The following is a 21444-nucleotide window of genomic DNA, read 5'->3' as shown; positions in this document are numbered from 1 at the left end:
ATGTCTGCAGGTCTTTATCGACAAAGAGCAGTTCCTCCCCTCCACAGTTGAATCACAAAGCAATGTGAACATTTCAGTCTGTCCTAAAGTTGATCTTAGAATTTCTCTCTGCTGGAAAATAATCTCAAACTCAGCCCTCCAGTGTATCCCAAGATCAAACACCTTTCGAGCTGAGCTGAAGATAATAAACATAAAGACTATTTTTATGAGCACAGGGAGTTGATTTTTTTATTGTCATTATACAAGCTCAGGATAAGGGAGAGCTGGATCTTCATCAAACGGATCCCTGCTGATTATATTTGTTGATTTGTTTATATTTTCGAGGGTGTTATCTAATCATGATTTTAAATAAGGGTTGACTAAATGTTAAATCAGATAACCCAGTTACCGATATAAAGATGCTGAAGATAAATACATGCACATGTTTATATGACTTAGCTTCTCCCTTACAATACAGACAAAATCTTACTGTGAATATGAAAAGGTGTTTTGCAGTGTTATCAATTAAAGCCAATGTGTTTTCCTCCTTTCCTTGAATGCGTCGCCACTGCTGTCTCCTCAAACCTCCTTTATCTTTTGTCCCATCAGAACTACAGCTGCCCATCAGTTATGGTGCTGGCGGTCCCTGTAGCGGTGCGATTCCTGCAGAGAGGGAACAAGGAGCTGAGCAGGAACATGTCCAGTTATCTCTCCCTGGCTGCTATAGCGAAGGCTGATCTGCTGGCTGAACACACAGAGGCCATAACACACAGCGTACTGGGAGGTATGACACACATACATGTATTCATACACAAAAATGAAGTAATACCGTATATGGTATGCACATAATAACATGCATGCACACAAATGTGTCTGAGTGAGCATATTTTTTGCTGGATTTTGCTGTTAACAAGGGAACTATGATGAGTAAAGTGTGTTTCTGCATCGTTGAAACTTTTTAATTAAACTTTTGCAAACTCTTTAACTACCAAAGTTCAATTTAAAGGCTGAATGTGCGACATTTTACGCATAAATATAGCAGAAATCAAGTATATCCTGTAACATACTGTACTCACTGCTTATTAGCGTTTTTAGATCAAGGTCATTTCATGTAAGTTTACATACAAACTAAAGAGCATGCTAACACAACAATGCAGCTCGAGTTGTTTTGGTTTGATGCTGGTGCTCAAGGGCGACATCTACAGGATCAAAGAGTGGCATATTCTTCCTTTTAAGGAGTCTTGTTTATTCTAGGAAAACTTTGAGCCCTTTAAATCCAGAACTCTGCAGGACAATTAATCTCTTTTCTCCTTTGTTTCGGCTGTCCCACTTACTGTACTGTAGATACAGATCTTCTTACACACCTGGGGAAATGTGTGTGTGTGTGTGTGTGTGTGTGTGTGGGCATGAGGCCTTTATAGAGACAGACACTCACATTGGGAGCTTTACAGAAAAGCTCCACTTAAAATATGAATTTAAAGGATTTTGAAACAAGGTCATAATACATGTTATTGTATTTATTCTGGTTTACTTGTGGGTTTTGCTTGCAGAGATAAATTTAGCTTGCTCCTACTGGGAGGACTGTTAGCAGACCTGAGACAATAGGATAAGCTGGTTTTCTTGACAGGAAGAATGGATTGCTGTTGAGATCAACAAATAAAAGTCTATTCTTAATAATATAATTCATATATATATATATATATATATATACATATATATATATAATAATAAGCCATAGCAAATAATGTTGCCATGGTTGACATTGGCAAGGGATGGAAATGATGGGGAATTATAGGGGTTGCAAATCGTCATTGTCCTGATGGCGCTCTAATGAGGCATGAAGGTTAATTCGGAAGAGAGAAAATAGCTTTTACTTTACCATTCATTTATTCAGCCCTACAAGGAATTATCTATTAATTGTTTCATAAGGAACCCGGACTATGAATATAGCTACAGTGTCTGAGGAAGTATCCTCTATATCCTCTAAAAGTAAAACTAATGTGCTCTGGAAATCCTTCAGGAGTGGAAGGTGAATTTGTCTTCTTGCTTTAATCTGATCAGTACTTTCAACAACTTCCTATCTTTACTGTTCAGGCCGGCGAGGGGAATAAAGCTGACCTGTGGTTTGTGGTTCAAGACAGCTTTTCCCTGAAACATTTATGTGCCCTTTTAACTCTTATATATCTACACCTTTTAACTCATTAGTGCAGTGCAGGTGTCTAAAGAGTCATAGTCAGCACTGACTGCCTGAGTGAGATCTCTCTCTCTCTTTCTCTCTCTCTCTCTCTCTCTCTTTATCAATCCCACACTCACTCTCAAATTCAATTTCGAAAGGGGCTCTATGACATGAGAAACATACACTTGTACATCGCATTACAAGAGTGAAATGAAAACACAAAATTTAGTTCTATAAGCTCTCTATCACACACACACTCATTACAAGTGAGTGACAACCCTTGATACAAAGGGTTCTCGATTAAATAGATTTAAAAATAGTGATCACTTTCATTTTTACCAATAGATAGTACTTTAACAGATTGTGTGAACATGCATTTGCACGTGTAGGTGTGTTTCCTTCATTGTAACTCTTGCAATACCAACTTGCTAAGCTATCATTTCACTAATACACAAACACACTTACTGGTACCACGTGGTACTAATATCCTCCTGTAGCACCAAGTGAGGTACCCACCACAGTGCTGCTCCCACAGAGCACTTTCTCCGCTCAGCACATGAATCAGCTTAGCTCTGTCTGGACACTTTAGAATGGAAGTTCTAGGGCTAGAAACTCAAACTTTGTATTTTGGTATTAGCTTCTTTTTGTTTTATCAAGCACCAGTTAACACAAACGAAGGTTTTAGTCAGAAGTGCATTCAGAGGTGAGCCCCCTTATTTCTGTCAAATGTCGACTCCAAAGACAGAAACACCTTGACTTCCACCACACTTACTTACACAAATAGCTGTATTTTAGGATATTTCTATACTTAAGGAACAGTATTCATTTTTAGAAAAATATAATTTTGTATAAGCCAATTCTAACTGTACTTTGAATTTTAAATTCAGCAAAAGTAAAGCTTTACCTAAGGTAATACCTGAAATAAGTAATTCTAACAGCTTTTAAACCTTTATTAACAAATTACACATTACACTGACGATTATTATTTTTTTCCTAAACAACCTTATCCTTTTTCCCCACGTTTAGATTTGTTGGCTCTGAAAAGAGGTTAAGAGATGCTGTTCTTTTCTCAACTGTGCTCCCCTTTTGATTCAAAACTTTCAGCCTAAAAAAAACCCAAACATTTGTTTAATGACAGCCCGAAAGTAAAAAATATTAAGACAATTTGGGACCCTGTTTTTTTCTAGTATAGAATAAGATCCAGCGATGTAAAATTAAGTGTGAAAGAGGGAGAAAGTGAAGGAAACGATTGGAAAGATAGAATGTTATATGCAAATAACACTCAAGTTTCCAGTGGCTGCAATCCAGCTTGAAGGAGGCTGATGAACTGATAGTGAGCCATATTAAATATAACACACACACACACACACACACACACACACACACACACACACACACACACACACACACACACACGCACACACAAAGGCAGATATTGTGAGAGTGGAAAGAGGATGAAAGTGAGGGCTTTATTAAAACGACTTAAGATGCATGTTTCCTCGAGCAGTTTTTTTAATTCAGTCTTGGCAGTTACCGCAACATAAACACAACACAACATAAACACATGACTTACACACGTGAGCATGCTTATAGTGTGCACACACACACACACACACACACACACACACACACACACGTAGCTTGCAACAGTAGATGATCCCTATTTTTCCCATCAGCCCTCTGTTCAGGAAGTGAGCTGATGTAATGGGGTTTAGGAGATGTTGACAGTGGGAGTGTGATGTGTTTTTTACACAAGCTAGCAGAATGGATGGGTTTTGCATGTATGCATGCGTGTGTTTATACTTCAAGTTTGTACCTTGAGGTTGTTCTATGCTTTCTGTAGAAGAAAATGTGAGGCCATTTGAATCGTGTTGCTTTTTTAAATCGTATATCTGTTGGTTCAACTTGTAAAAAGCTAGGTTGTGTGTGCGTGTGCGTGTGCGTGTGCGTGTGCGTGTGTGTGTGCGTGTGCGTGTGTGTGTGTGTGTGTGTGTGTTCACTAGGTACAGGAAGCCAGCAGCAGGACCCAGAGAGAAGGTTTTATAGCCAGCTATAGTTAGAAACAACAGGACTTGGACATTATCAGATATCACCCACATCCACACAACAACACACTCACATATCTGCACACACAAACATATGGCTCTGCTTTGGCCCTATAGAGATTTAAGAGCCAAGAGTTCCTCCTTCTCTAAGTAAAACCTGATCCTAAGTTAGCACTGAAGTTAGGAATGTGTCACCTGTCAAAGTTTTATGTCTTTCCAAGCTCCCCTGCTACGAAACACAAGTACTTTCTGTACGCTGTCTTCTTTTGTTAAGAGTGAGAGAGGTTTTGAGCAGGTGGGTTACTTGAGAGTGAGTGTGAAAGGTGGCGTTTCCATTTCGTAACAGGTCCTGGTGGTAACACAGTTGGAGACTGTGCAGTGGTTGTAACTGCAGGAGAGATCTGTTTTATGTCACTAATGGGCCTCTAGCAGGATGTGTAAACTGAAAGCATGTGTTAGCAGCAGCAACCTGAAAAGTGTTTGTCTAAATTTTTCAAATATATGTAAAGATGGCATGTTGACCAACATTAAGCAGCATACACATGAGGTCAAATGTTATGTTTACAGTAGGACCATTTCCTGAACTCACTGTCAAGTCCCTTTGAAAAAAACAATCATTAGAGGTTTCCAATAACTTCCAGGATTACACTTTACAAAACTCAGCTCTGATAAGTCAAATTAAATTATTGCAATAATTGAAGCACTTTATTCAAGTGAATAATGTATCTAACCCTTGGAGAAGGGGGCAGAAGAAGCTCAGTCTGTAGGGACTTGGGTTGGGAACCGGTGGGTTCCCAAAATATGGAAGTTGGTCTGGTAGCTGGAGAGCGGCCAGGGCACTTCCCAAGTACTGCCAGGGTGCCCTTGAGCAAGGCAACAAACTCCTAACCGCTCTGGTGCGCTTCCTGTGTAGTAGTGTGTAGAAGCCCCACTCTGACATCTCTCCATTAATGCATGTCCACAGGTCCTGTTTGTGCATGTGTGTATTTTGCGCCTGTGTGTGTGAGATTATAATCAATAATAGAGTGTAAACCAGAATTTTCCTCAGGTATCAATAAAGTATGTAACAGTAAAATAGTAATAAAAAAAGTTTGGCTGGCTGCCCACTAACTGCAGGTTGGAAGGTTGAATGTCCGAATATCCCTGCAAAAGACATCCAAACGCATATTGCTCCAAATAAGGAGGCCTGCATTCTGAAAAAGTACAAAGTACTCTGCCACCTGTGAGCACAAATGTGTTTGTATATGAGTGAAAACTGAAAGCAATGTATCAGAGATCATATTTAGGGCATCTGTTAGCCAACAATGAAAAAATAAATACTGCATCCAACAAGTATGTTCTATAACTTGAAGTGTTTATTCATACCTCACGCTCCATTCATCCAGTCTTGTTAAGCAAAATATATTTATTTACAAAATACATTCAGTTTCACCTTTCACAAGAATAAAAATAAAGGAATTTACAGTATAATACAAGACAGCTTAGCTCATCAAAGATAAGAATATGTAAACATTGTCCTCAGTTTCTTTATAAAAAGAATGCATATCTCATGTTACAAATATTGTTTTACTCATATTACTCTAAGCAGTATCAAAAAAGGCGACACATTATTACCCTAAAATACAAGACCTACTGACAAGAGCTAACAAAACAGAAATCATACAAATACATAAGAATGTAAACACTTTCATAAGTACAAGTTTGGAAATATAAGGTCTTTAACTGCTTTTATTAAAAAGCTTTCACAAATTCAAGGGAATTAATATATTAAAAGAATGAAAAAAAATCACCCAGTCAGGAGCTATTCAGGAAGTTGAATGTTGACCATGCTTGAAAGGAGAGTCATTAGGAGTCAAAGTAAACCCCTAATTTAGATAACAACGGTTAAGTCCCTTGAAACTGGATTCAAGCATCAGTGCTTGATTACCAGTCTTCTTGATTCATGTTAACTTGTGTTGAACAGGCTTTGCATTTATTAGGGATGAACCACAGAAAGAGTAGAAATGCCAGACAATCCATTTTATCAGTCTGAGATCTCTTGCTTTCTTCCCCCTGCACGAGCGCCTGCGGTGATCACTGCTCAGAGTCGTTCACTTTGACAATAAACTATTCGTCTTTCTTGCAGTCTAATCAAATCTTTGGTAAATGCTGCATGCAGCACTTTTTCTGCTACTATACAAATTTTATTATCTTGAAGGCAAGTCAGTGTGTGTGTGTGTGTGTGTGTGTGTGTGTGTGTGTGTGTGTGTGTGTGTGTGTGTGTGTGTGTGTGTGTGTGTGTGTGTGTGTGTGTGTGTGTGTGTGTGTGTGTGTGAGTAGATCTCTGTGTATTGTAAGGCCTCAGTTTAAATGGTTAGGCTACAGGAATCTCTCTCAGCATTGGCTTTCTCACATATGAATATGTCCTGTTAAAGTCCTTGCAGCATTAGTGTTTATGTGTAAATTGAAGATCAAGATGCATAAGAATATAACTGTCTTGAAAATAACATGGTTATTGGATGGATATTGGATATTTAACTATGGATCAACAGGGTGATGACATAAACAGTTTTTCAGTTTTAGCGTGAAAGCTTGTTGGGATGTTGCTGATATGACGATGATGACTCTGTTGATGCTGATGACAACATCTACCATGAAAAGTGAACGAATATGTTAGTTGATGAACTGAGCACCTCCATGGGGCACCATCTCCGTCACTCCCCACGCTACCACATTTCCTCTCTGCTCACAGCCCTGGCCCCCCCTGGTAGCCAGCTGGGGAATCTCCTCCTCTGACAGAACCCTGTCCCACATGTTCACTCCTGTTATTTTCCCTGTGAACGCCAGCTTATGATCGAATCCTGCCTCAAACCCTGGCATCCCGATGTTTTGAGCAATTGGGCAGCAGCCGTTCCTTTCCTGACCCAGCTGCATCGAGCCACCGTCGGGTAAGACATGACCCTCAGCCACTCCGGGGACCGATGCCACCTTTTTCCCACCTACCCACAGGGATGCCAGACCCTGCTTGGACGACCAAGCCCCGCACAAATGGATCCATTCCGATGCACTTCCTGTGTTGACAACGCCCCGTGCTTCAACCAGGTGAGCCTCTCCTCCTATGGTGAAGAGCGCTGACGTTTGAGCTAGCAGTAGCTGAATCTCATATGGGTTGCGGCGGTTTCCGTAAGACAAGAGTACAGTTTTGTTGGAGACAGTGGTTGGCTTCACCCACATGCAGACTGTGAAGGCGGAGACAGAGAGAGGGACCTCAGGTAAAACTGAGGTGTAGATTCGACGAGAACGCATGGGGAAGAGGAGAGCCATCTCACAACCTAAAAAACAAGGAGATTGTATTCAGCGTTAACTTCAGGTTGCTATTATTTATTATTGTGGTCGATAAATAAACATGGATAGATGAAGTTTTAAACAGCAACACATTTGTTTGTGCGAAAACTGTTATTTTGTGAGTAACATTGATCTATTATAGAGAAAAAGAACCTGCACAAACATGCATGATTACATCATTAGGAGTCAAAGTTTAAGTTAAGGTTAAGTCCCTTGAAACTGGATTAAAGCATCAGTGCTTGATTACCAGTCTTCTTGATTGACTTTGTGTAAAGTCTTGTAGAAAAGCGAAATGCTAAAGGTTCCTACGTGTTTTGTAATATTAGTGATTTGTTTTGCAGGAAAAAAAAGTATAAGTCTTAAGTTTGAGCCTGCCAATATTTGATGTCCTCAAAAGTGTATTTTTGATTTAAGTCTAGCATGAGATAAATTTATAAGTGGAGAAAATAAGTAGACCTGAAATTAAGCTTTGTTGTACTCAACACACAATTAATGTCGATAACATGACTGAGTTTTGAATACAGATTGCTTCATTTCTAACACTGTCAAACACATTTAAAGATATAGTTATCTTAAATTGCAAGAATTTGTCTTTGTCTGTTGAATTGTCTAGCTGAAGTTTGACTGATACCAGTGGAGATTGGACCTACGTCAACAAAGTACATTGATGCTTGTCATTGGTTGAAAATATGGATGAAGGGCGACCAGGTGGCAATGTTAGTAACGGATATTTAGTTTAAATAAAACAGTCACGGTTCAGTGGTCGGTCAGGTGATGAGATCATGAATCAGAGCAAAGGTTTTTCCTGCCCCACCAAAGCACTCACAGAACACCCTGTCCCAGGTTCACTGTTTTTTCTGCTTCATTTGATAATTTCCCCCCTTCTTCTTTTGCCCCCTTTTCATCATTCAGGCATCCTCAATCACTCCCTTTTGATTCTCTCTGCGAGAAGAGATCACTTTTTCTGTTGGTATATCTTTTCATTTTGGGTTGTTAAGTGTAACCCTTTCATAAACAGTAGGCCTCCATTGAATATTGCACTGTACACATATCTTATTGCAAGTGGGCTTTGCTGGAGGTTTTATAGACTTATAGACTGCTTATGTTTGTGTGTGGAGACATTTAGATGAGAAAAGCTCTCTGTTATTATCCAGAACTCGTCCTTTTTTTTCTCTTTTGGACTAAGTCACACACCCCCGCCCCCCCTCCTCTAGTTAGCAGACACACTTCATCTCTGCTAAAATCAGAAATCCCAAATATTGATGTAACATTAGTCTCAGGTTTCTGCAACTAAAAAAAAAAACAATGATGAACAGAAATGTTTTAAACCTGCTGAGTGTGTTTGTTCATGATGGTTTCCATCTGGTTCTGCTTTCCCAGGGTGCTTTGGTGTAGTGTTTGTGGCAACCTGCTTATGATTAAACCTTCCTGTGCTCAGTATGTAGGCCACTTTATATTACTTGACTGAATTGGTGTGTGTGTGTGTGTGTGTGTGTGTGTGTGTGTGTGTGTGTGTGTGTGTGTGTGTGTGTGTGTGTGTGTGTGTGTGTGTGTGTGTGTGTGTGTATATGTGTGTGTGTGTATATATGTGTGTGTGTGTATATGTGTGTGTGTGTGTGCATTAGATGAGTAATGTAACCTATCCTTGTTTGCCACTTTTATTTGACTAATTCCAGGAAATTAATTTGTCTTACTGACACATGTGGTTCCTTTCATGGATTAAGCTTTGTTGTCTTTTTATTCACTCTTAGTCACTTACTCTCTAAAGTTACATTGTAATTAGTCACTGTTTAGTTTGAGGATGGAGGGTAAACCACATTAGTAGCTTTGTTAACTAACACCACATGCTGTTGGGATTTGTAACTGAGAAGAGTTTGTACTTGCAGGCAGTCTTACAAAACTTCTGTTCAGCTCTGAACAGAAGTAATAAATGTTTGACAAACAAGAATAATATGATAAAGATGGACATTATAGGGCTGGCCTAAAACCTGCTTACTTGTCCATCTTCTTAATGTTTGACTTGACTGTCACGACTGAGACTAATGTTACTAGGTGAAGGAAAAAGGATAGGTTGCCACTTGAAGAGACCTACATGCCGGAGTAAGTGAAAAAGGTATTTAGAATGAACACAAGCGGCATGATTAGTTGTTCTGAAGCAAGGCCTGACAGAGGGGGGGTCTCATTCTTTTACTTGAAGCGTGACCTGAATGTGTCAAGGCAAATACAAATTGAAAATGGGAGGTTGTTTGGGCGGAACTGTTGAGAAAGGTGAAGACAAATACAGAGAAACAGAAGTCAACAGGTAAAGGCAGACACAGAGACTGCTGATGGTAAGATGGATTTCTTACCTCCGGGAAGGTATCTTTGCCTTGATGACCTCAGCAACTCCTCCTGCTCCACTCTGGTCTGTTGCAGAGCAGCGAGCACAGTGTCTAAAGTCACATCTCGTGATGTTACCTCTTGCTCTCGAAGCCCAGCTGTGCCCTCAGTAAAAGGAGATCCTGTCTTTGAATTCATCCCCGTCCCGGCTCCTGGGCTGCTGAAGCAGCTGATCTCCAACTTGGCGAGTTGTGAAGCTTGGCTGCGTGCTGCAGAGAGGAGCTGCTGTAGCATTCCCTCAAGGTGGCCGGAATTCCCAACAGAATTTCCTGCAGAGGCAGAAATCTGGTCTTTGATTTTGAAGCGATCCACGGTTTCTCTAAGGCGGCCCTCCAGCTGCAAGGCCATCCTTCTTCCTGCTGACTCCACAGCAACCCCGCATGAGCCACCATACTGTGCTATAAACCTGACCAAAGAACCAACAGAAGAGTTCATTTAGATCTTCAGAAACATGAACCACAGTTTATAGGCTCCTAAATCCATGTTACCAGTAACGTAAACACAAACTGGATTGAATCAGGGAATTGATCGTACATTAAACTGAAAAATGTGTTGAGTTACTAAGGGTGATGAATAGAAACAAATTGGCAGCAATTTGATTATCAATTGATAATTTAAATAGTTTAATAGGGAAAATGTCTTTGAAAATCTGAACTGATCCTTTTACAAAAAACGTTCACCTTATGAAAGCATAATTACTCAGATTACCCTTTGTCCAACCAACCTGAGCATTTCCCCACGCAGCGACCCCATCTCCACCTTGATGATGTCATTTGCATACTGAAGCATCATATTCTCCCTCATCTGACTGTTCTCCAGCATTGAGAAGAGTTTGTCCCATTTGGTCAGGTCTGGAGAACTGCAGGGAGTCGAGCTTGGTGTAGCTGGAGAAATAGATGTAAGAAAGGAGAAAAGATGGAAAGGTTATGCTTTCTAACTGAATGTATAAATGTAAAGGATGGAGGAGAGTTCTTCAAATTCTGACACTGTGGGCTGCCTTCACACCAAATTGAGCCAAGTCAATTTTGAGTTGACACAAATGCATGCCAAACATCTTTTTCTATTCTTATGTGAAAAATGGACTGTGCAACATGGTTAATATATTTTTGGTTTGTTTCCAGTCTTAGAAGTTGGCTGTGGATCAGAGCCGGTTGTTTGTGAACTGGAAGGTCAAGGGATCAAAGTCCTGGTTCCTGCAGTCACATTTTGCAGGAAGTGTTCCTGGCCAAGATACTGAACCCAAATTTGCTCCCCCTGTTGCATCATTGGCTTGTGAATGTGTATGAATGATGGACACTTTACTTATCAGCCTCTGCCATTAGTGTATGATTGTAGTGTGAATGGGTGAATTTGACATGCGGTGTAAAAAGCGCTTTGAGTAGTTAGAAGACTAGAAAAGTGCAATCTCAATTCCATTTACCATTTACTTAGATTTGGGTAATAGTCACTCCCTTTGGATTTTATATGTGTGGGAGTTAAAAACATTAATTTGTAAGTTGCAATTAGCTACGTCTGTTTAACAACTTTAATGCCTGTTGTACCTTAATTTATACGAGGGCATGACTAACATTATTTTGAATTATTAGTGTCCTGCTCATGCCTGTTTTCAATTCACCCAGATGTATGAACAATAATCTTCGATAGGATAACATAAGCCTGTATCCATCCCACAACAGATACATTTACAGATAATATAGAAAACTAAATCACAATTTGATTTTTCTCATTTCAAGTTCTGAATTTACAAGGAGACTCTTCATTGATCTAATTTCGTAGTAAATTTGCAGACTTAGTCCTTGACAATTTATCATCCATTTGTGTATCACATGTTCAGATTTGACTCTGAGAATGAGTATAAATCATGTTATCATCTTATTCTGATCTGCAGACCTGAAAAAGTGAATTACTCCTTCAGTGTAGTCATTTACCAGATGCTAGAGCAGATGTGGCTTCAGAGAAGGAAAGCAGGAAGTAAAGCTGAGATGGACATGCTATGATCTCTTTAAGTTTGAAAGAAACCTAAAGGCCATTGTTGTAATGAGAAAAACAGAAAGAGAAAAATATGTTCAAGTGTGCTAGAATAACACCTTTGAGATACCAGAGGAAGAGGAAGCATGCATTAAGGAGAAAGAAAGAAGGAAGAGGAAAATGTATTTTATCAGAAAGAAAAGGAGAAGACATGCAGTGAGCAGGAGAGACACATAAATAAAGTGAAACATAAAGAATGAGGTAAAACAGTCCAGGAGGGAAAATATGTGTCAGACACACTATTTTGATTAGAGGCTGAGCCTCTCAAACTCTCATTATACTATGATTACTTCTTCTAGAGAGGAATTATCACAGCACTGCAGGATTTGTTTTGGCTGTCTCCCCCCAAAGACAATTAGGCAGAAGGTTCACGCACTCTGCTCCCTCTGATTAACCAGACTAAAGCACATGTCTGCCACGGGTAATTTGATGGATGTGGCAGTGAGTATGGTGTTAAATGACCTTTCACAACATCAGCTTGGATTCTTGACCCTCTGTGGGAGTTACCTACTGGTTTCTAGGGCTTGTTACAGCATTTCTGCCACTGCACTTACCTGCAGCTTGTTTAGCTTTATAAGTTTGCTTTAGCTGTATTTGTTAAAAGCTGAAAAATTACTTCTGTCAATAATAATACCATTTATGCTGTGGCTTTTATGTCATAATTGTTTTATTTAGGAGGAATTATTTAAGTTTATGTTAGTCTGTACACATGTACAATAATTCTAAACAACTAATGGAAAACGGAAAGCACATCTATCTGGGTTTACTGTAGCTTTAAGACATTCTGCATCTTCCTCCAGGCTTTGACGTCACGCTTCCCCCTTTCACCTTCTTTGCACACCTGCATACTCACAAGTGAGTTTATGACTTACTAAATAGTCAGGCAAGTGTATTAGGAGCTCTGTAAATGTACCTTCCCTTACGTTTTCTTTTCCCACTTTGGAAAGCAGAAGCAATATTTTCCCCTTTACTGCTGTAATCCATGTGCTGGTATTTACTATTCCTAATTATTTGTTGAGGCCACTCTTAATTTTTGCCTTACGTCAGTTTTAATCACATTGCTTACTGAGCCTGGAGCAAACCTGTTGTTGCTGCAATTATCCCTCCTGCCAGCATTGAAACAACAAACAAATGCAAAAGGCCACCACATGTTCCCACTTTCTCTTTTATGTAAAAAGCGATACTTTCCAAATCAGCTGACAGAGACTATGTGCGGTAGTGTTATGCAGTGATCGGTGGCCAGTCATTCATGCTGTAATATGTGTTGATACTGGTCGGCGGATGAAAGAGCTCTATAATTTTCTGGCTCAGCATATTCTTTGATCTGCTCGTCTTCTGCACGAACTCTGTGTCTGCCAACAGTCTGTATACTGTATACACTGTGCTACTTGTTAACTCGTCTCCCTCTCTGTTTCTGTCTTTTTTTCTAACAGGGACATTCCCACTCATTAAATATAAAGTCCTCAGTTAAAAAAAATAAAATAAAATTCAATCTAACATGGAGAGTAAGGGTCTGATATAGCCATGACTGTCAAAAGAACATCAGCAACAAAAAGCAGCAAGATCACACAAACTAATCACATCAACCAAAGAACACAAGAGGGACAGGACCAAAAGTGTTCTAATTTTGTGTCGTATGTCATTTCACAGCAGTAATATACTTCTTATTGACTGAACTTTTCAGGACACTGAATCAAATGTCCTAAGCTCACCTCTCTTGCAACCCCAGGCCATAATTCTACAAGAAATCAATTTCACGCCCAAGAATCAAATTAAATCTGAGAATCTTAATCAGATAAATAATTTGTTCCAGCAGTCACAAACACACACACACACACACACACACACACATATGCACAATTTAACACTTACGTTCTGGCGTCTGTCCCTCTGTGATTTCATTGTAGAAGGGGTCAGCGTAATTGACCTCAATATCATCCTCGTACGCCAGCAGCAGACATACACATGCCGACAGCACGCACACTGCCTGGGGGAGCCTCCAGCGAAACATGCTGCTGAGTGTGTGAGAGAGTGTGAGGACAGATGAGTGTGTCTGGTAGGCTTCAGGTCGGCTCTTTATCTACCTGCTCTTCTGTGTGTCTGTGTGTATATTAAAGTGAAGGTAACAGTAAGTCTAGCTGTGTGTGTGTTTGGTCTGTCTCTGCTGCTTCTTTCTGTCTATCGTTCTACCGGGCTGCAGGTCCACCACTCTCTTTTTCAAGCCCTCACTCCCCCATACAGTATTGTCCCTCCTCCCTAATGACTACCCACCCCTCTCTCTCTCTTTTTTTCTCTCTCTTCCTCTCTCTCACTCACTGTCTTACTCTCTCTATCTCCCTCTCGCTCTCTTTCAACCAGAGGGAGGGGCTGCCCCCCCCCCCCCCCCACACACACACACACACACACACACACACACACACACACACACACACACGCCACACAATTGAATTCCCATACAGAACTTTCCCTGGATTTACTGTATTCCTTAGCCCAGCATACTTTTTTTAGGAGTAGATATGGTTGATTGCTTCTCTAATTTCATACTGATAGGTTTGTACATTATTTCTAAAGTTTGGATATCCATCAATCCATCAATAAATCAATCTTTATTTGTATAGCGTCAACTCATAACAAGTGTTATCTCGAGACACTTTACAAAAAGCAGGTAAAAGACCTTACTCTTTGTTATTTAAATCTCACCTTTCTAAATGCAGAGTTGTGGGAACACAGTGACAGTGAAGCTGGACAGAGCCAGAAACACAAATCAGACTTATAGTGAACAATCTACATGTGTAGGAAGAAACACACCCCAAATGTTAAGTAACACAATGTTAGTAAGTTAGTAAGTCATCGGTGAACTGTATGATTCATCCAATGTGAAACAAGAGGAGGTTTCATGCCAGAGTGGACGTTGAGTTTTCCCCACATGAACAGTGTGTGTGGGTTATTTTACATATCTAGGTGAAAGGACAGACTGATAAACTCTACAATGATTATATCATTGTACGTTTTTTTTTTCCTATTCCAAATAAGACTGATAACGTGACAGCTTGCAACACTCGCTCTGTCTTGATTTATTTCCAGTGACAGTGTGTTGTCCCCTTAAGCCCATTTAACCAACTATAAAAGATAAAGGGTGTAATTTGCAATTGAAGAAATTCAGCTTGTGTTCATTTGATTAAATGTATCAATCAAAACGCCAAAGCTGTTGCATTAGGATGTGAGACATTTAACATTATTCCCAGAAGACACACAACTAATGTACAGCATAGATGTAATAAAAAAAGTTAAACCCAAAACCCTCAAACTAAACTTTTGAAACGCTAATGCAAGCATAAGCTCTTATTGGAACCTAAACTTTACCCCACACTCATTAAATAAAAGTTATACATTATACATATGCTTACATTAAAGCATATGGGACATTTGAAGAAACGATGGACGTGTACAAATAATTCACAAAATGTCCATCCTTGTGAAAACATTTGGCTCTCACAATAGAATGTAGAAGTGGTGTTTCAGCCTGCAACCGAGGCGGTGAGTAATGCGTCGTTGGAGGTAGCCTGTGTGTCGTAATCAGATATAACTGCTGCTCCTGCGACTCACAGAGAGAAGAGAAGAGGGAGGGTAATGGAAGGAGGAGGAAGCAGGGAACATAAACTTTTCTGATTTTTGCCCCATACAGAGATTATGTGTGTGTGTGTGTGTGTGTGTGTGTGTGTGTGTGTGTGTGTGTTTGTGTTGGGGAAAGTTTGAATGGAGCACAGCCATCGGGGGTTTCTAAATGGGTTTATTGTTCTCCTGCTTTGCTCTGTTTATTTATTTATTTGTGAGCCTCACCATGTTTGTGTGTGTGTGTGTGTGTGTTTGTGCATGTTAGTGTGTATATCCTATGTGTTTTTATATGCCATGAGAGTGTGGGTGTTTCCATTTCTTGTGCATTATGTGATTGTCTCTTTAAGTGGATGGAGATAATAGCTTCCTCATGAGATTTCAGGATTTCCCACTCTCCCACTCATGTTGTTCCCCTCCCTCCATCTTTCTGTCTGCCAGTCTTTCTTTCATTGTGATTTCTCCCTCAAATACCTACTGAAACACACACTTGTTCACTTGTTGTCTGTGTGGAGAAGACTTGTCATCCAGAAAGCTACACAAAGGGTGAACAAGTTGTGTTTAAAAAAAAACTTCTTGACAAAGAAAACATTTTTACTTCAACCTTATTCAAGGTGATTGGTTTTATTATCATAAAAGGGCTTAAAAAGGGGCAGTGATTCATTTGGGCTTCTTATAAAATAGTATTTATTTTGAGCATGGATTGAGTGTTTAACATGTAACAAAAAAGCCCCCAAATACAGTCAAATCTCAGTCATTTTTTCTATTGAAAACAAAAACTCAAAGCTCAGCAATATCCACAAATACAGTATTTTGTGGTACACTTATTAACAGAATGATGGATACAGGTATTCAAAGCTATAATTCAGATTTTAGATGATAGCCTGTTCCCATCAATTTCAACCTATTTTGGTTAAAAGTGTAGAAATGTGTTCAAGAGTGTATCATGAGGACTTATCGACATTTTTGTTGGTTTGATTAAAGGTCAGACTTGAACCTTTTAACCACACAGGTCAGTGGAACATAGAGTTTTATTCTTGTATTATCCTTAGTCTTTGTTTTTTTCAAAAGTCAACATGCTTGTTCCCCTCTGGCAACATTAAGGTTCAGATTTTTGAAAGGCCACATTATCACACTTCTCGGCCATTCTCCTCTCAGGCGTCAATTGTTAAGTCCAGAAAACATTGAGGAGGGTGCAGTGAAGGACACCCCCCGTGTCCTCTAACTCAAAACACAGAAACAAGCAGTGAAAGCCTGATGAAAGCATAGAGCTTTCTATTGATACCACATTTCAGTCTGTGGATCAAAAAGCAACTGCGCTGTAATTCTTGGAATTAGGGGGGGAAAGTATGTGAAAAATATTGACAGTCAAAGAAAAAACAATTATCCAAAATAAGGTCATAGTTTGATACTACATGACGTGAGAGACATGCTGACTCTAAACTCTAGACCCAATGATGTTTGACTGGAAGCTGCTTTAAGCTGTATACTGGTTAGGTGAAGTGGGGACAATATGTTTTTACTGGCTTAGAGGCCTAAACTGTAAAGAGGGCTATTCAATAATAGCTGAAAATGGGTCATTAAAACAGAGCGTTGTGATGGGGACCTGTACCTGGACTGTGGTTAGAAAACATGTAAAGCCTTGCCATAAAAAAGTAAGTGAGAAGCTGAAAAATATGCAATTTATTTTAAAAAAATAAATGAGAGAAAACACACATGGGGGTATATGCAGTTTCCATGTTGATGTTCAGAGTAAATGTTTCCACATTTTGCTTTCCAAACTGCCACCTGAGACTAGACTTCAGCCAGCTGGAATCACATCAGACGTGTTTCTCTGACAGACCAGTAAAGAAATCACTTCAGTGTGCGTGCATGTTTATTATACACGCTTGTGTTTTGGCCAGTGTGAATGCTTCTTGAAGAAATGTGACTTATTCTGGAGAAAGCATTACAAACTATTTTCAATGAGAGCTTAATTTCTTCAGATTTTTGTCTTTTTTTAGACTTTTTGGAGTTACCTTGAAGAACTCCAAAACTGTATTTATGATTAATCACAGACGTTCGATGTCTCCACTTCCTGTTTTATCAACATGAACTTGTATATCAGATGTTTCTACTTAAACCTGAATATTGTGAAATGTATCATCGGCACAGCAGGGGGAACTTTATGTTGAAACACTAAGTCAAAAAAGGACAGGAGAAAAATATTCAAACAAAAGAAGAAACTTATTGATGACTAGTGACATTAAATATGTTCTGAGAGAAACAGTTGTGTCAGTTTCAAGTATCATCTACTGCATCTTGGTCTTTGACACTTTACTCTGTAAATTCAGTAAATGCCATGTTCCGTTGTTATAATCACATAGTGTCATATCCAACTAAAAGACACAATGGTCAGGGGCAAAACAGTGAGTCAGGTACTGAGATTATTTACTGGGGAAAAATGACACCAGTTGATATGTCTGTGAGGCCAAATCAGGACAAAGTACGACATTCATTAAATGCTTATGGACATGCTAAGACCTGGAATGGCTTGTTGGACATAAAATATTCAACTTCAGCAAAATGTTGTTAAGCTTTGAAACAGGTCAATTGGTTTCAGACCTTTTCTCCTTCCCAATGTTATATACTTTAAAAATAACTGCATATGTTAAGATAATACGTAGGAGTCATTCATTCAGGTATGAAAGGAGTTTAAACCAAGGGAGTATAACATGATTTCAAACATGCAGATGTGTTCACTTCTTCTCAGCCTGTAGTGATTGAGTTGCTGAGTAATTGTGTGCTTGGGACTCATCATAGTCTTAAAAAGTGGATGTGAAACAAGAGGAGGTTTCATGCCAGAGTGGACGTTGAGTTTTCCCCACATGAACAGTGTGTGTGGGTTATTTTACATATCTAGGTGAAAGGACAGACTGATAAACTCTGCAGGAGAGACTGTATACATGTACAAGTAGTTAGAGCTATAAATATCAGACTTGCACATCTGTCCTGCTGTTATGGTGTACACTTTATGATTAACATCTAAAATGTTTGAGTCTTCATGCAAATAGTTACTTTGCACTCTGTTTACAGGATCATTTCCACAGAGCTGGACAGTCATACGTCATATGGTCCTCAATACTTTTAATTATTTATAGTGTGTTTAAGAGAGCAGGGGTGGCTAATGCAACAAAAATCTACAGAGACCCAAAGATACAGCCTTTTTGGGAGATTTTTCACTCCTGCCTCTCACGTTTGGATTTGACAGTTTGACCTGCCTTCACCCACCTGAGGTTATTCTAGCAGCTTGATATATGACTTAGCGGACACACTGGACATACACAGATGATGTCTGTTAGCTGCAGAATCACATTTAGGTCGTAAAGCTATAAAACATCCCCCTGGATACCATTTGTGCTGATCTCTGCATTTTTGTCCTGTAGAATAAGCTCCCTTGCATAAGAGTTCAGTGCTTTGGAGTTTGTTTTGGCAACTTACATACATGGTACATGTGAATGGAATGTTCCCGTCCTGTTGAAAATAGAGCTGCAATGATAGTTTATATTTATTTATATGTCATCGACATGAAATGGAAATTATTAAGTCAGGAACTCTCTCTTATTGCAAAATGGTCATGTTTTGTGCTGATGGATTTGATCCAAAGATGCTCCAGGGGTTAGCCAAGCAGCATGCTACAATGCTTAAACTCTGATGTACACGGGTGAACCAAAGGCTTTTGGGTTTGAAAGGAGGAGGCTGGGATAGTAAAAGCAATACTCTGCCAGCAACAGCATTGGTCAATCAGTATGTGTGAGGAAGACATCAATTAAAATGGACTGCCTTGTTGTGAGATTAACTTGTAAGAAATTTTAAAGAATGATTCAAACATCTGTCAGCTGGTTACAGCTGAGGCATATGTCCTCGTTGTCCTGTATAAACAACCTCATTTTGATTTTCATTTGAGAATATTAAAAATAAAGAACAAGAAATAAACACCTTATCTATATCAGAATCAGAAATACTTTATTAACCCTCATGCATCACTATGGACATTTTTGTCCTTAGTGACTTAAGAGGGTAGTAAATTAAACTGATGCCTGAGGGTTAATCCCAGAGGAAATTTCGGTAAATATGAATGACATGTTGGATTTGTTGGTTTGTCAGTTGGTCTAGATGTCCATCATTGGTCCAGATAATAATATGACTTCAGTTGGCTAGATCGTCATAAAATTTGGTACAGCCAATCATGATTCCCACATGGTGCACTCTTGTAACTTATGCGTTCCCTGATCCCTGGGCTTTTTATCTAGTGCTATCATCTGGTAAAAAAAAAAAAAAAGATTTGTGGTATATTTTTGTTTAAGAACAAACACCCAAAACTGTTTCACTGCCACATTGTCACTTGCAGGCTGTAGACTTTACTTTTACTAATTGTTGGGCAGATGATTAGAACCTGTCATGACTATGTGCTGACAATTTATAGACTGAAAAATTACACAAAAGATAATGAGTAGTTAACCTGATAATAACATAATCAGTTATCCCTGTCCCTCAGTTTAAAAGTGACTTCAACAGGATAAGGCTTGGCTTAACTCGGGAACTTTCTTTGCCTTTCAGTAAAACATTTTAAATGAATTATAAATCTGCCACATAGATTTTTATCTAATTTAGTTGCTTTTATTTAGCAATGGTCCCATAAGTGTAAGCGTACTTTATGTTTGTAGTTTTATCATAGTTCTAAGGCTTTTTACCAGAGCAGTACCTGCATTGAACACTGAACATCTGTCCCCAGAGACTTTCGCACGGAATAGGTGTCTTCTTCAGTGGGCCCTTTTTAAAGTGTTTTCCAGACATTTTAATGTTGTAAATTTGTAAAATAAAAATTGTGACAAGCAATCTAATGTGACATTTGGAAACAGCACTGCAAAATAAAACTGTCATGTTCCCTCCTTCCTGCCTCTTCACAAAAAAATAACAATACTTTGACAGACCAGTAGGTTGTCACATTCCTTGGAAAATATCTGAGCAAGCATCAAAAAGGTCACATTTGTGTGGGGGAAAAACAAAGGTCACTAAGCAAGTTTTTTTTACCACAATTTGTAAGTCAGTCCAAGTTGGGTGTTGGGTGGAATGATGACATTAAGGTCAGAAACCACACATAAACACACACACACACACACACACACACACACACACACACACACACACACACACACACACACACACACACACACACACACACACACACACACGCACACACACACACACTTGGTGTTTTTTACAAAGCATCTGTTGAAAGTAAACATAATAATCATTGCAGTACATTGAGTGTGCTTGTTCTTTGTGTTTAAGTATGTTTAAGTGTACTGTTACAGGTTAGCTCTATAAATCCTAATCTGTGTGTTTCAGTACTGACTCGTGTCTTTCTGCCTTTTAACATTCCTCTGAACAGATCTATAAAACTACAACCTGAGTTTTATGGAAACAGTTGGCTCTGTCTTTGGGTGTACTCTTTCTGTCTCGTTTATGATGATTTGTGATGTTATATAGTGTGATCTATGATTAAAGAGAAGAGAAGGGATGTAAAAAGTGCCAGTGAACACTCTTCTTCTCCTCTTCTGCCTTTGCTCAGAGTTGCACAGTACATTTAGTATCTTGGGTTGATCAGTTCAAGTCATCTGTTCCAGGATTAAGCCTGTGATTAAGGTGATTTATGGATGTAGATCACCTGTAGTTTAAAACTTTTTTTTAAAAGTTTCTGTTGTAAGATTTTATGAACCTCTTTGGTTCACTTCATGACCTCCTAGCTGTTTGAAATACGGAACAGAGGTGCTAAAATACTTTACATACTGTTTAGAAAATACATCTAATTTTTGATTTAAGATCCAAATGTAAAGCATTCATGTTGTTAAATGAATT

At 39.1% G+C, this 21444-nt stretch overlaps 2 protein-coding genes across 3 annotated transcripts in view; one reads left to right on the top strand and one right to left on the bottom strand.

The window, feature by feature from the left end:
• The window catches only part of veph1 (ventricular zone expressed PH domain-containing 1), a 70523-nt gene that overhangs the window by 10130 nt on the left and 38949 nt on the right, over positions 1 to 21444 (top strand). For both annotated transcript variants that reach the window (XM_061046246.1, XM_061046245.1), the window contains one exon: positions 589 to 763. In XM_061046246.1, coding sequence (XP_060902229.1) covers positions 589 to 763 — 175 coding nt within the window. The remainder of the gene's footprint in view (positions 1 to 588; positions 764 to 21444) is intronic.
• On the bottom strand, positions 6406 to 14139 carry ptx3a (pentraxin 3, long a). The gene is made up of 4 exons (XM_061046242.1): positions 13804 to 14139; positions 10628 to 10787; positions 9873 to 10309; positions 6406 to 7511 (listed from the first exon to the last, which is right to left on the bottom strand). Exons 1-4 carry the CDS (start codon positions 13940 to 13942, stop codon positions 6853 to 6855), a joined length of 1395 nt encoding a protein of 464 aa, XP_060902225.1. The 5' UTR covers positions 13943 to 14139; the 3' UTR covers positions 6406 to 6852.

The sequence above is a fragment of the Labrus mixtus genome, chromosome 9 (genome assembly GCF_963584025.1).
Source record: "Labrus mixtus chromosome 9, fLabMix1.1, whole genome shotgun sequence".
In the NCBI taxonomy this organism is placed as follows: domain Eukaryota; kingdom Metazoa; phylum Chordata; class Actinopteri; order Labriformes; family Labridae; genus Labrus; species Labrus mixtus.
This window is presented reverse-complemented; position numbering and strand designations above follow the sequence as displayed.